The 12,999-nt window shown below is 30.2% G+C and overlaps 1 protein-coding gene across 3 annotated transcripts in view; it reads left to right on the plus strand.

The window, feature by feature from the left end:
• The window catches only part of LOC127732049 (uncharacterized), a 30,637-nt gene that overhangs the window by 14,070 nt on the left and 3,568 nt on the right, over positions 1-12,999 (plus strand). For 2 of the 3 annotated variants that reach the window (XM_052241088.1, XM_052241089.1), the window contains exons 8-9: positions 11,277-11,396; positions 11,815-11,877. In XM_052241088.1, the coding sequence (XP_052097048.1) occupies positions 11,277-11,396; positions 11,815-11,877 (183 nt within the window). The remainder of the gene's footprint in view (positions 1-11,276; positions 11,397-11,814; positions 11,878-12,999) is intronic. The other variant, XM_052241090.1, reaches the window with a different exon arrangement.

Below are 12,999 nucleotides of genomic sequence, written 5' to 3' on the forward strand. Positions count from 1 at the left end.
TTGTCAATATTTTGAGTTAGAGCTGGTAGAAGTTTCTATAATTTTGATATTATTTGTCCCACTAGTAGTACACTACACTGTAAAAATCTTTTTGATATAGAGCAGGTGCGATTTTTTAATTTGAATTTATTGTCTAAAAGAAATGCACTACGAAATAATTGTGTTCTCGGGCCATGTAGGTTAATCGTTTGGAGGTAAATATGACACAATTAAGTTCCATTTATTGGTGCAACCCCCCCCCCCCCCCCCCCCCCCCGCTTGAAAATCTTAAATTAATTTTTGTATTTACCATTTCTTGTTTTAATGTTATCTTTACTATAAATTGAATATCCAGCACTGAATAGGGTGACACGTTGTCGCTACACTCCATTAAATATACACATGTCATAATTACATTGGCTTGAGGGTAACTTGATAATTAGAGGATCAAAGGATTTAATTAAGACAATCAAAGGCAGCTATCCCTATATTTTATTACTTTGTATTTTCATGATTAAAACGACGTTTTTTGTTAGCTTGATTTGAAGAAAAATACTTTTTCACCCTATCATATACATAAGATGTTTTTTAGAAAATGACACCTGCTGAATCTAAGGATATTGCAAACTTTATTTCCACATCTGTACCTAGTGCTTAAATGTATAGCATTCTAAATTAAAATTGGAATCCACCTAGTTCTTTTCCTTTTCATAAACGTGAAATGTACGGATTAAAAAGATGCTTCTAATATGCGTGGCTGCACTATTTCCCATGCATTGTCTATTCAACTTCACAGGACGGAATTTATTGCAAATTTTGCGTTTTGTTCGCTACTGACGACAACCCCGGACAGTTTGTTAAAAAAACACGTTCAGAATTGGGAAAAGCAAATGGTGAATGTTAATCTCACAAACAAACAAAAAAATACCACTAAACAGCCTTATTAAGATCACAAAACTTTATCAACACACATGATAAGACGCGGCTAGTGGAATAGATGCAAGGGGTGATACGGCAATTGCAAAACGGGTAGATACGATCTGTAATTAAATAATTAAACTAATCTAAAGAGTTTATTTAGAGTAACCATATGCCGGATGAACAAAAAGTGTGCCAATTATTGAAAAACATATTGTTTGGTATAACAAGAAAACTTCTCTAGTGTTCAAAAACATTTCTCACCCCCCCCCCCCCCGCTTCAAGCTCTGGATCCGCGCCTGTATAAGAAAGGAAGAGATGGGCGCGATTTAAACATTTTCAATATGGTAGTTGGAACAAATAACACCTAACCGTTCTGACAAAGCGGTAATTTCTTCGCCCGGGTATATGAATTTGACATTAATTTTCCTTCAGTAACTTTACAATACCCAGCCGTGTCATTTCTGTATATTGTACATGTAGATAGTACGTGTGATACAGGTATATGTTACAGGGAATTTGTGAAATCAGGGATTTTGTAAAATCACTGAAATTTCAGGGAATTTGTAAAATCACTGAACTGATTAGTAATTTTCTAAAATCCCTGATTTTAACTAGTGATTTTACAAAATCCCTGAAATAATTAAGATTTTTTTTACAGATTCACTGAATTAAATTCAGGGAATTGGTAAAATAAATTCATTCATTTTTATTAATACAATAGTAACACTCAATAAGTTTGAGGTTAACCTAGCCTTTATTTTAATACTAAGTGAGCAGTTTGCATGCACTATACAACTGACATACTGTAGAAAAAGGCTCAGGTACAGATGTCTTTAAATCAAGAGCAAAAATACAAACAAAAATTACTTCAAATAATTGATGTAAAATAAAAGTGCAACATATGGAACCGGGGAAAATATGATGAAATTTTGGAAAATGTTGTCAATGAGCCACAGAAAGTAGACAAAACAAGCTCTTATCACTACCTTGTTTGAAAGAAAGTTACTGTTTATTATATTTTTTCTGTAATTACTGTTAAAAATAAAACCAATTATATCAAATTTTAAAAAATCAAATATAAAAACGGATCATTAGGTTGATTGCTGTCAAAAAAGAAGAAAAACACATATGTTAGGTATAAGAAATTGAGTGGGTTAGGGTATGTGATCCAGTGGCAAATATTACATGCATTTTCAGAGCAAGAGCATCTTATTGCTGCATGGAAATTGATATATAAAAAGCAAATAAGTGTTGTATTATTAATTTGCTGCCTACAAAATAACATTTATATTCACAAAATAATAATAAAAAAAGACAACAGAAAATATAGGTAAGAATACTTTGTTTTGTACTTGCATGTTCATGAATAGGTTCTAACCAAGCAAAAAGAAAAAAAGTTTTACTTTGGTTGATTTGATACAGACATGCATCGAAAAGCAGGGCAATTATGTAACAATAGATGTCACCCAAACTTGCCATGCAAAAATAAGTAAATTTACAGTGGTCTAAATATCCGTTTATCATGCATTTTAGTCATTATCATTATACACTAGTTCTAGCTCATAGTGTTTATTAAACAACTATATTTCAAAATCATTAGTGATGATAACTCTATTTTTATATTAGGAAAAACACATTTCTAATAGCAAGTTATACTTAATTGTAATCAGGGATTTTACAAAATCCCTAGCTCTATTTTCAGTGATTTTGTAAAATCCCTGTCAATTTCAGGGATTTTACAAAACCACTGAAACTGTTAGCGATTTTACAAAATCACTGATTAGTCCAGTGATTTTACATAATCCCTGATTTTACAAATTCCCTGTAACATATATACACCAGAAATACCAATTCAAGTGAATTTTATCTTTAAGAGGACTCCATATCGGGTAACATTAAATATACATAAAAATAAAATTACAAATAAAATAAAATGATAATGATAAGTTCAAACGTTGATTTATTAAATGCACATAGTACGTATTTGTAAACTTATATTATTACTTTATTTAAAATTTTATTTTTCTCGTTGGGTTGTTGTCCATTTACGTTTACCCAATATTCTTTTTTCGGTATTTGTATTTTTGTTAAAAGCCGCTCAACAATCAATTTCACTAGAAATTTAACAAGAAAAATACTCATAAGTTATGAACATTAAAGTATAACTTGCTATCAATTTTTGTCGAACAATTGTTTATGTGAACTCATGACTCGTATATGCACCTATGACGAATGTAAATATTCGTTGAACGCTTTTTTTTTCAGTTGTTATTTTGGAAAATTTTGAAAATTAACTTCGAGAGGTATCTAATTTTTTTTATAAAATATTGAGGGCACGTGCCACTGATTACACAACTATTAATCCGTGAATTATCCAATCAACAAAATTGATTGGATTATCCTTATTGCTTATGAATATTATATCATTTTTATTAAAACAGTGTTTTGAGTAAAATTAAATTACACACATTATACGTTATTTTTCAGTTGTTGCGGAATTGTTTCATGTTTACTTTATGCGTTGTTTATTTGTACGATTATGAAGAAAAAAATGCATTTTTCTCGTATAATCTTTGTCTGTTACATGTATATATTTCTAGCATGTATATACATAGTTCTCGTATCACACTGCACGAACGGAGTGTGATAAGAAATTGATTCACGAAAAACTTAATTTTACTTATTAGAAAAATACCCAAATATGATAAATGACAGAAACTGAGAGGAAAACGGAGATTATCTAAATTCCTTCCAGGCTTTTAATACTGGGCCCGTATGCATCATAAAGTTGAGAATGGAAATGGGGAATGTGTCAAAGAGACAACAACCCGACCAAAGAGCTTCTTCAGTTAAAATTCGTTCATGTCCTACGATAAATGACGATACAAAACAAAATCTTGCTTCATGAAAATTAAGGAGAAATGTTGATGAGAAATTCAAATCTTATTTCCCTTTTCAAACTCTGGTCGTTCGAGGAATTCATTATTGGACAAGAACGAGTTATTGTAAATAGGGGAATAAATCTTACTTCATACAATTTGAAATTAAATCGTACTTTTTTTCACAAAAAGGCTATCGTAATAGAGATAATTAAAAAAAAGATATTTCAGAATTTCACTCGTTCAAGAAATGTATTACTAGACAAGAAGTCTTCAACTTACCAGTTTATTGTGTCCCTGTTTAGCATATACCTAAATATCATTTGATCCCAAAATTGTCAACAACATTTGATTTGTCGTAGTAAATTATATTGAGCACAAAACAAATCCAAACCAGATTTGAATTATATGGATATTCATTTTTTGTCTTAAAGAAATATAAAGAAAAATAATAATTCACTTGTTTTACTTTGAAACACGGAGTTAATGTAATGTACTTTAAATTATATTTTGCACAAAATATCAATTTCATCCTAGAAATGAGAAACTCTTTCTTCATAGAAATGTATGAAATAGTTTACACTGGACATTAAACAACGGTTACCGACAATCAACCAACTAAAATATATCCAAGGGATTATCATTATGCATGTATATGTATATAAATGCCGGATACCATAAAAATATATTGAACAATCAACAAAATATAAGTGCTGTCAAAAGAAAAATAATTGATTATCATTAGGATATCAAAATAATTCGCGTACAAAGTTTATAAATCGATCTATTTAACACACTATATAGATGTATTTAGAAGTCACAGTAAGCATTAAACTAATGCATGGCGAAAAATAAATATACGAAAACAATAGGTACAATGTGCAAATTATATTTAAAAAAATAACATTTAATTTATAAAACTTATGACTTTAATTTAATTATTTTTGATGGGATGTTGAAGTTTCCAGAACATAGAAAATACACAAGAAAACCTCTTATTATACTATCAAAATGTGCTTGTGGTACATTTAACTTTATATAATTGTTTAAGAATTTAGTTTATTCTTACTCATTCGGACATCTGTGTCCCTGGGTCTGAACAAGAAATTGCGTGGACGTTATGCTGATCAGTTTACCTATAAATTGATTTTTCAACAGAATTTTATGTTTAAAAATTTTTTAAATTTTAGTTTTTTCTTTGTGAAAACAGAATGACCCTAAAGCTAAATGTCATCGTCAGATGTATAATGGAAGGCGCTAAACATTTTAGAATATATACTACCTGCTGGTTATTTTTTTACCTGGACACAAATGTTATTACGTAACAAGTACGAATGTAAAACTATCGATATGGTTTAGTCAGTAGAATATATACGGTATCTCTGGACTGGGGTTTTTAAGATATTTTGATCTGACAATGTATGTAAATTTATTTGTGCTTTATGTAAAAAAATTCTTTTAAAATGTGTTGACTTGGCGCATATATATATATATATATATATTCAAAATCGGAGAACTGATTTCCAATTATAGACCAATCACATTATTATCAGCAGTAGGCAAAGTATTTAAAAAAATGTACTTAAAAACGTATTTAATCACTTAATTGGTTATAATATTTCAAATAGACAAGAAAGCGTTTTTTTATATTTGCCTTTTGAGAATACTAATGCAGGAGTGCACATGGCTCTGTATTAGGTCCCCTACTGTGATAATTCCTTATTCATGTATATGACATAGCTAGTAATTTGATAAGTCTAACTCGATTGTGTGCTGATGAATCATCCCTTTCTTATTCAAGTAATAGTCCTTACACGATAGCACAAATACTCCAAAGCGAATTGCGAGAAGTGGTTTCGTATTTCGTTATAGAAAAAAAATACCAGAAGTTTATGTTAAGTAACGACTCTCGTACGTTGATATCTTTTTAATAAATTGGTGCAATTGGATGCAAAAAATAATGACCATAAAATGTCAGGTTTGCGAGATCAGACAGTAACCCAACACCCAAACAATTGAAAATCTATAGGGATCAATATTTAACATTCGTCAGCAATACGAAATGTTCATAAATAAAACATGATTTATTCGAATACTGTTTAAAAAAAGAAAAGAAAATAACTGTTTGGTTGGTTTTTTTTGGGCAAATTAGTAAAATGACCGTTTGATTTAAAATCGTTTGAAATAGATTAACGAAAACAATTTATTTACATGTGAAAAGACTAGACTTTGTGTCGTATGGATGTGATTTAGTGGATTTGTTTACAATTATTTCCATTATTTCAATAGTGAAAATCTTCAATTGTTTCATTATGCTGTTTGATTAACACATTATAACAAAACTAAAAATATGACGGATGAATTTATAGTTAGCTGTTTAACGTCCAGTGGCAACTATTAGATGTATTATTAGGAGGACATTTAAAATGTTATAAATATGAACAAGGATATCTTTTGTTATGGAAACATGTGTATCACGGCACAAGCGATGACCTATAGACACTGTGTATCATATATTTAGGGTGGGGTTGCTCCGAATAAAGGAGGTATATATATATATATATATATATATATATATAGATACAGGAAAATAAAGCAATCAAATATAAAATAAGAATAGAATATAACGGGCGAAATAAAGAATAGAGGACAATGGTCTTAGAAAATTAAAGAATAGAGGGAAATGGTCTAGTTTTTTGTTGTTTGAAAATACAAAAATGAAACGCTAAATTATAATTTCACTTATGAATGAGAATTTTTCATTTGCCGGACACGCTCTTTTTTGATGATTGTTTAAAGTGCATTTGTAGTAAAAATAATACACAATCGTTTGTACATTGGTAGGGATTTATGTTTAGGGTTGATAAAGTTAGTATAGAAAGTCCCTGGAGGCACATAACGGGTAATTGTTTCTATTTGAAATTTCTCGAATAAATTGTTTTTTTTCGACTGATTTGATAGATGAATAAAAAACATATCTATAATCTAAAAAAAAAATGGTTTAATTACGATATATACTTTTATTCAGTCGATGTTAAAATACATGCGATAGAAGAGAATACATAAAAATAATTGAACCTTTTGAACAATAGGTCAACCTTAAGACCCCGAATCAGGGACTTTCTATACTAAGTATAGAAAGTCCCTTCCCGAATATACTTTTGTAAGAACATTAGATTAATTCCAAATTCCATCTAAAATAAATTGTTCATTTAGGTAAAAAAAAAATGTTAGTACCTAACTCGAATAATTCAGCGCCCTCTATCCACTACTTTTCTCGGAGTGATCGTAGTGATCGTAATATAACGACTGGATTAGTTAATACCTTAGACTATTTTCAAAAATTGTCTGAATACCCTACAGACTGTAGTTTACGCGCACATTCACCAACTACGTATTTCCACGGCTAACAAAATTCATAATCGTATCTTTTAATTTGTTTCAATTTATATCAGTGTTTATTTTTCAAACTTTTTATGTAAATAATTTTGGATCAACATCGAGTCAGATTAAATTATGATTTACTAAATGATTAATTAAAACTGAAATATGCATCCAATCTAAATTTTACGCCTATTATCACCTATATAAAAAGATTTAACAGAACACAATTCATGTTTTATATTTAAAGAAAAACATGTACGCTAAACGAAACTATGCACGTCAAGAAACGATGTACGCTAAACGATACGATATACGCGAAACGAAACGATATACGCTAAACGATACGGTATACGCTAACCGAAACGATGTATGCAAAACCATACGATGTACGATAAAAGGGCGCTTATGTTATCGTTTATGGTATGGTTTATGGTACATGGTTTCGTTCGTACATCATTCGGTCAGCGTCCGTACAACGTTCGGTCAGCGTTTCGTTTGCATTCGTACACCGTTCGGGAAGCGTACGTACATCGTTCGGGCATCGTCCGTACATGATTCGGGCATCGTTCGTATTGTTAACTTTTACGTTACACGGACTGTAGCAGAAAAACCAGAAATTTCCAAATTTAGAATCCTCATTTCAATATAAGAAGGTAGAAAACTATATTGACTGAAGGAGACACCAAAACAACTCCTTAATATAAATCAAATGGCTCAAATCTCTAAACGAAGTACAAACAAAAACTTAAAGAATAAAGTCATTGAAATGTTTTCAATAACCACTTTGACTTGCACTCAAAACTATATATTCTTAAATCATTTTTAGTTATATCTTCATATTTTCCTCACAACTCAACGATCGATATCAAATCGATAATGTCATTCATTTATGATATACATTCATAAACGACGGGTTCAATGTACTCAAAATGTAGTTAAAATTTTAACAATGTGTACCAAATGATGTTATAAAAAAATGTACAAAGCCAAACATTAATGTATTAGGTGCTTTCAACTTGAAGAGTGTGCATGATTTTAAGTGATACCCCTGGCAGAATATAATAAAAAAACATGTTTAATCTATGGTAGAGCTAAATTATCACTTACTTGTTAAATGATTATTTGAGATTAAACCATTGTGGTGACGTCAGCCTATTCATTTACCGTGGATTCTTTTTCAAGAATCAACGCTTCCTAAATCTGCCGCTGAAATTGACTCACCAAATTATATTCAATTGTTTCCTTTGTGTACCTAATTTCTTTAAGTTTGAATTGGCTAATTTACTGATTTCTGTTCACTAAAGGAATTAATTTAAAAACTTACCTTTGATTTTTGTAATTTTTATATGCCTTCACTGGGAATCGAACCCTTCCTTGAAATCTGTTATGTGTGACTGACATCAACACATCGACGAAACCTCTCGGCTATCAATGGGTTACACTATAGATGTCTATTTTATATATTTAAATGAACATCTGATATACATCGGTTCATCGGACACACAGGGCTTGTACCTTTATATAGACACAATAGGCAGTCGTATAGTATGAGTTGGTAGCCGCGAGGTTAGCATGGTAAAAATCAATGAGTCAAAGATAGGGATTTGTCGGTTAAGGTTCGAATCCCTGTATTCTCTCTGTTGTTCCAGTTTTTAAGTTATCCTGTTTTTTTTTCTAATTTTGCATGTTATAGTGGATATTTTTGTAATAATAGCGAGTTTTTACCGGTTTAACATTCTATTTGTCAATTTTTGTTTTATAAATATAGTATGATTTCATCTGTTTTACTACATAATTTTACAAAGGTTTGTTCGCAATTCCTATGCGAGAAAATCGTGATGTGCCTAGAGTGCTAGAAAAATTTCGATAACATACTTATTATATATACTTTATATATGCTTTTTGGTCGGATTGTTGTCTCTTTGACACGTTCCCCATTTCCATTTTCGATTTTATTAGAAATAATTTCGAATATGTCTTATTTTTTATAAACAGATAATATTCATATGCCTGGTAATATAAAGATCTTTAAAGGTAGAAGTGTTATATTTTTTGTTTGTTAACCAATTAATTGTGATCTGAGATTTATCAATGCATCGTTGGACACGATAACATGGTTATTTAAACTCACTTACAATACCTTCTAATTAAGAAAAGGCTTTAATTTTGAAAAGAAATAAACACAATAGTTTAAGTTATAGATACAATGGATAAGCGTAGATTCATGAAAAACAAACCATTCGCCCTCCGGGCTCATGGTTTCTTTTTCAAGAATCCACGCTTATCCATTGTATGTATATAACACATGTTATCATTACACAATTCATAATAGCGACCGCAAGCGATCTTATCAGTCTTTACTCAATTTAAACTTGGTGGAGTAGTTTCATTTTAAAAGTATGTCATAGATATGTCAACAGAAATAATTTATTTCCTTCATTCCTATCTAATGCAATGTGTGTGTTTAACTAGTATTGTTATACAGGCTTTGTAATAATACACAAAACTATTGTCATTTAAATGTATTTGAATATTCCTATTAAGGCTATGCTACAGTCTGACGTATCTTATTCCAACCAACACTCTTTAACTTCTCCAAAGGATGACTATCGATTTTTAAAATTTATGCATTTAAAGCTTATATTGTACACTTTTCTATATGTTGACAAAGGTTTTCTGTGTGCAGGTGTGATAAATTAAAAAAATATCGCTCATTAACTGCAAAAAAGAGTGCCATACCAACTTGGATAAAAAAAACATTCAGGTCAAATTATAGCAAAAATTGGTGTTTATCTCTTTAATTGACCACACGTAAGCTACAAAAATATGTCTCACATTTTTTTATGACTCAAGTAAGAAGATATCCTGTTTCAAAGGTCGAGCCACACTTGTTTTACCTTTCATCTTTATATATGCCAAAAGGTAGACAATATATTGTTTTAAAAGGTGGGGCCATACTTTATTTTACCTTTACTAATTCCTCAAAAACAAAATAATCCAGAACATGGTACATGGTTTTGTAGAATATACTCCCCTTAATTACACAAATCAAAAGAAAACCAAAGGGGTAACAATTAACTTTTTATTTTCAATTTTTTAATGATTTCTTTTTTGGCAAAATTGCTTTAAATAATCATCATATAATTAGCTATACTTTTTAAAACCCTATAAATGCAATGCAAATATATGATATGAAATATAAATTCAACTGGGAACACCCCATGATGTTTTGACATCATCATGTTATCAATAGAACCACACAGTTTATGTCTTCTATACTCTTAGACTGGAAATTTGTATTATGTATTCACTGTTTATCACTTTAAAACGCGTATTTGGCTATCAACATCTTTAATGTAGTTATCAAATATCTTCTTCTCTGTAAAGACAGTTTAAGATAGGATAATAATGGGAGATACCAGCTGCAATATGAACATAATAATAGTAAACAATAGCACATGAATAAAACAATATTTAGTATCATTCTCAGTACGAAAGAATAATTTTCATTTGCATTTAATAAATATATCTACTATTAAATTAGATAGAACACAATACGTTAAGACTGTACAATACAATATATCACCATGCAAACACAAAACAAAGACAAATGCCCTTCTGTCAAAGAAATTCTTAACACTTTTTTCAATAGTTTTTGTTTAACTTTAGATATTTCCCTCTATTTGCCTCCATGTTTACACACATTACTGGTGATTGCAACACAATGAGATAAGACCATAAACTTTATTTTTCTGTCAGCTGGGCACTGAGTATCAACAAATTATTGTTAGATTAGCCCCTCCGATATGACCATATATTTTGGGTAATTACCTTTCTTCACATCGTTAGATTACTCCCTGTTGAGACATGAAAATTACTCTTGGATTTTTTTTAAAAATGTTCAGATTAATACACACTTTAACAATGTTTAATGTAATGTTATAAGAAAACAATCACTAGAAAATCTTTATAAGACTGTAGTGCTACCTCAGATGTTATCATTATATAGAAACTGTCCCTTATCGTTCTTTTTAGAAATAAACATGTTTAAAATGCACTCTGTTAGTTAATATCTCATACTTAATACAAATGTGTAAGCTTTTTTTTTTACAGATTACACGGATTTCGCCAACATTAAAACGCACATAAGTAAATTTTCATGTCTGTCATACAAGAACAACAATACAGACTTTTGCAATCAATCAACAACACATAATTTTATGTGTAAATCTGGTAAGTATATTAATATTGCCCCGTCCACTCAACAAAAAATGTAAGAACAAAGTCTGTCGTTAGACAGCATCAATGATCATACCCCCCCCCCCCTCCCCTCGAATTCACTCATCCAGACAGCCACTACAGGCCGCATATTTGCAAGGCATATAATAGTTGACCGTCTTGATTAATTGCTAACCGTTTTAAAAATAAGAAGCCGTTTTACTCTTACAAAAAAGTAAAATTTGAAGATTTGGTATGATTCCAATTAAACAAAAAGTTGGATTATTTGTTATCTTAATCTGATGTATAAATGAGTATACACAGCTGTGTCATTCTTTCAGCAGCTTTAGAAAACAATTTTAACCAATGTCTTAAAGAGAAATAAAAAGATATTTTTCTGTAAGTTTTAAATTGAGTGTCTTTTATTTTACAGTTGATGAATTAAGCACTATAAATCATGTCAGTACTATGCCAACGTTTGTCACTTCAGATACACGTATGTAATGTAACAACGTAAAATAATGTTTACACTAAAAATCGAAAAATGATGTATAACAAATATGATGTTAAACATTCTACTAATAATATATTAGTTATAATAATAGTACAATTTAAATTATTCAAATATTTATTTATATATTATACAAATAAGAAGATGTGGTATGATTGCCAATGAGACAGACAACTCTCCCCAGAGTCCAACTAACATAGAAGTCACTAGGTCACTGTACCGCGCTCAACAATGAGCAAAACCCATACCGCATAGTCAGCTTAGAAGGTCCCAAAATGACAAACGTAAAATAATTCAAACAAAAAAATATCAGCCTGATTTATGTACAAAACAATGAACGAAAATCAAATATAATATAAAGCAACGAACGACAACCACTGAATAACAGCCTCCTGACTTCTTGGACGTCAGTCTATTGTTCTAACAGACTGTTTTTTCAAGAACCCATTGTCAACCAAAATTAACTTTTATCATAAATTTTCATAAATTTCAACTAACAAACTGTTAACCTCTCAAAAACGTACAACACATTCGGGGTTCACGCTTACAAGCGATTTCATCAGTAATCACAATAGTCTTCTAATGATACAACTCGACTACGATTGTTAATTTACAATGACTTATAATTCATGTTCTTGAAGCACCTAATGAAGACTCTTGTCAATACATATGCACACACATTATGCAGCAGTCTTATTGACAATGAATGTTTTTCATTTATATCCAATATGTGCAATGGTTATTTTTTTTTTATTGTTTTTATTTCTTCGATTTGTTTTTGTTGGTGGTGATTTTGTTATCCCATGGCATATACATTTTCGACATTTGACATGTTTAAATCAAACTTCAATTCAACACAATATAACTACGAAAAGAAAGCGGTATAATTATAAAGCAATACGAAAATATAGAACGACAAAACTGTTACAACGAGAAGATAAAATGAAAAAAAAAATCATTCCAGGTATAAGGTTCAAACTCCTTATCATTGATAATTACCTTTATGACTTTCGTAATCAACGACTATACGATCACGGCTATCGGGGAGTTGATTTTAACATATTTATACATCCAAGACCAAAACACAATTGATTCGTTACGTTCAAA

The sequence above is a fragment of the Mytilus californianus genome, unplaced genomic scaffold (assembly GCF_021869535.1).
Source record: "Mytilus californianus isolate M0D057914Y unplaced genomic scaffold, xbMytCali1.0.p SCAF_22, whole genome shotgun sequence".
Taxonomy (NCBI): Eukaryota; Metazoa; Mollusca; class Bivalvia; order Mytilida; family Mytilidae; genus Mytilus; species Mytilus californianus.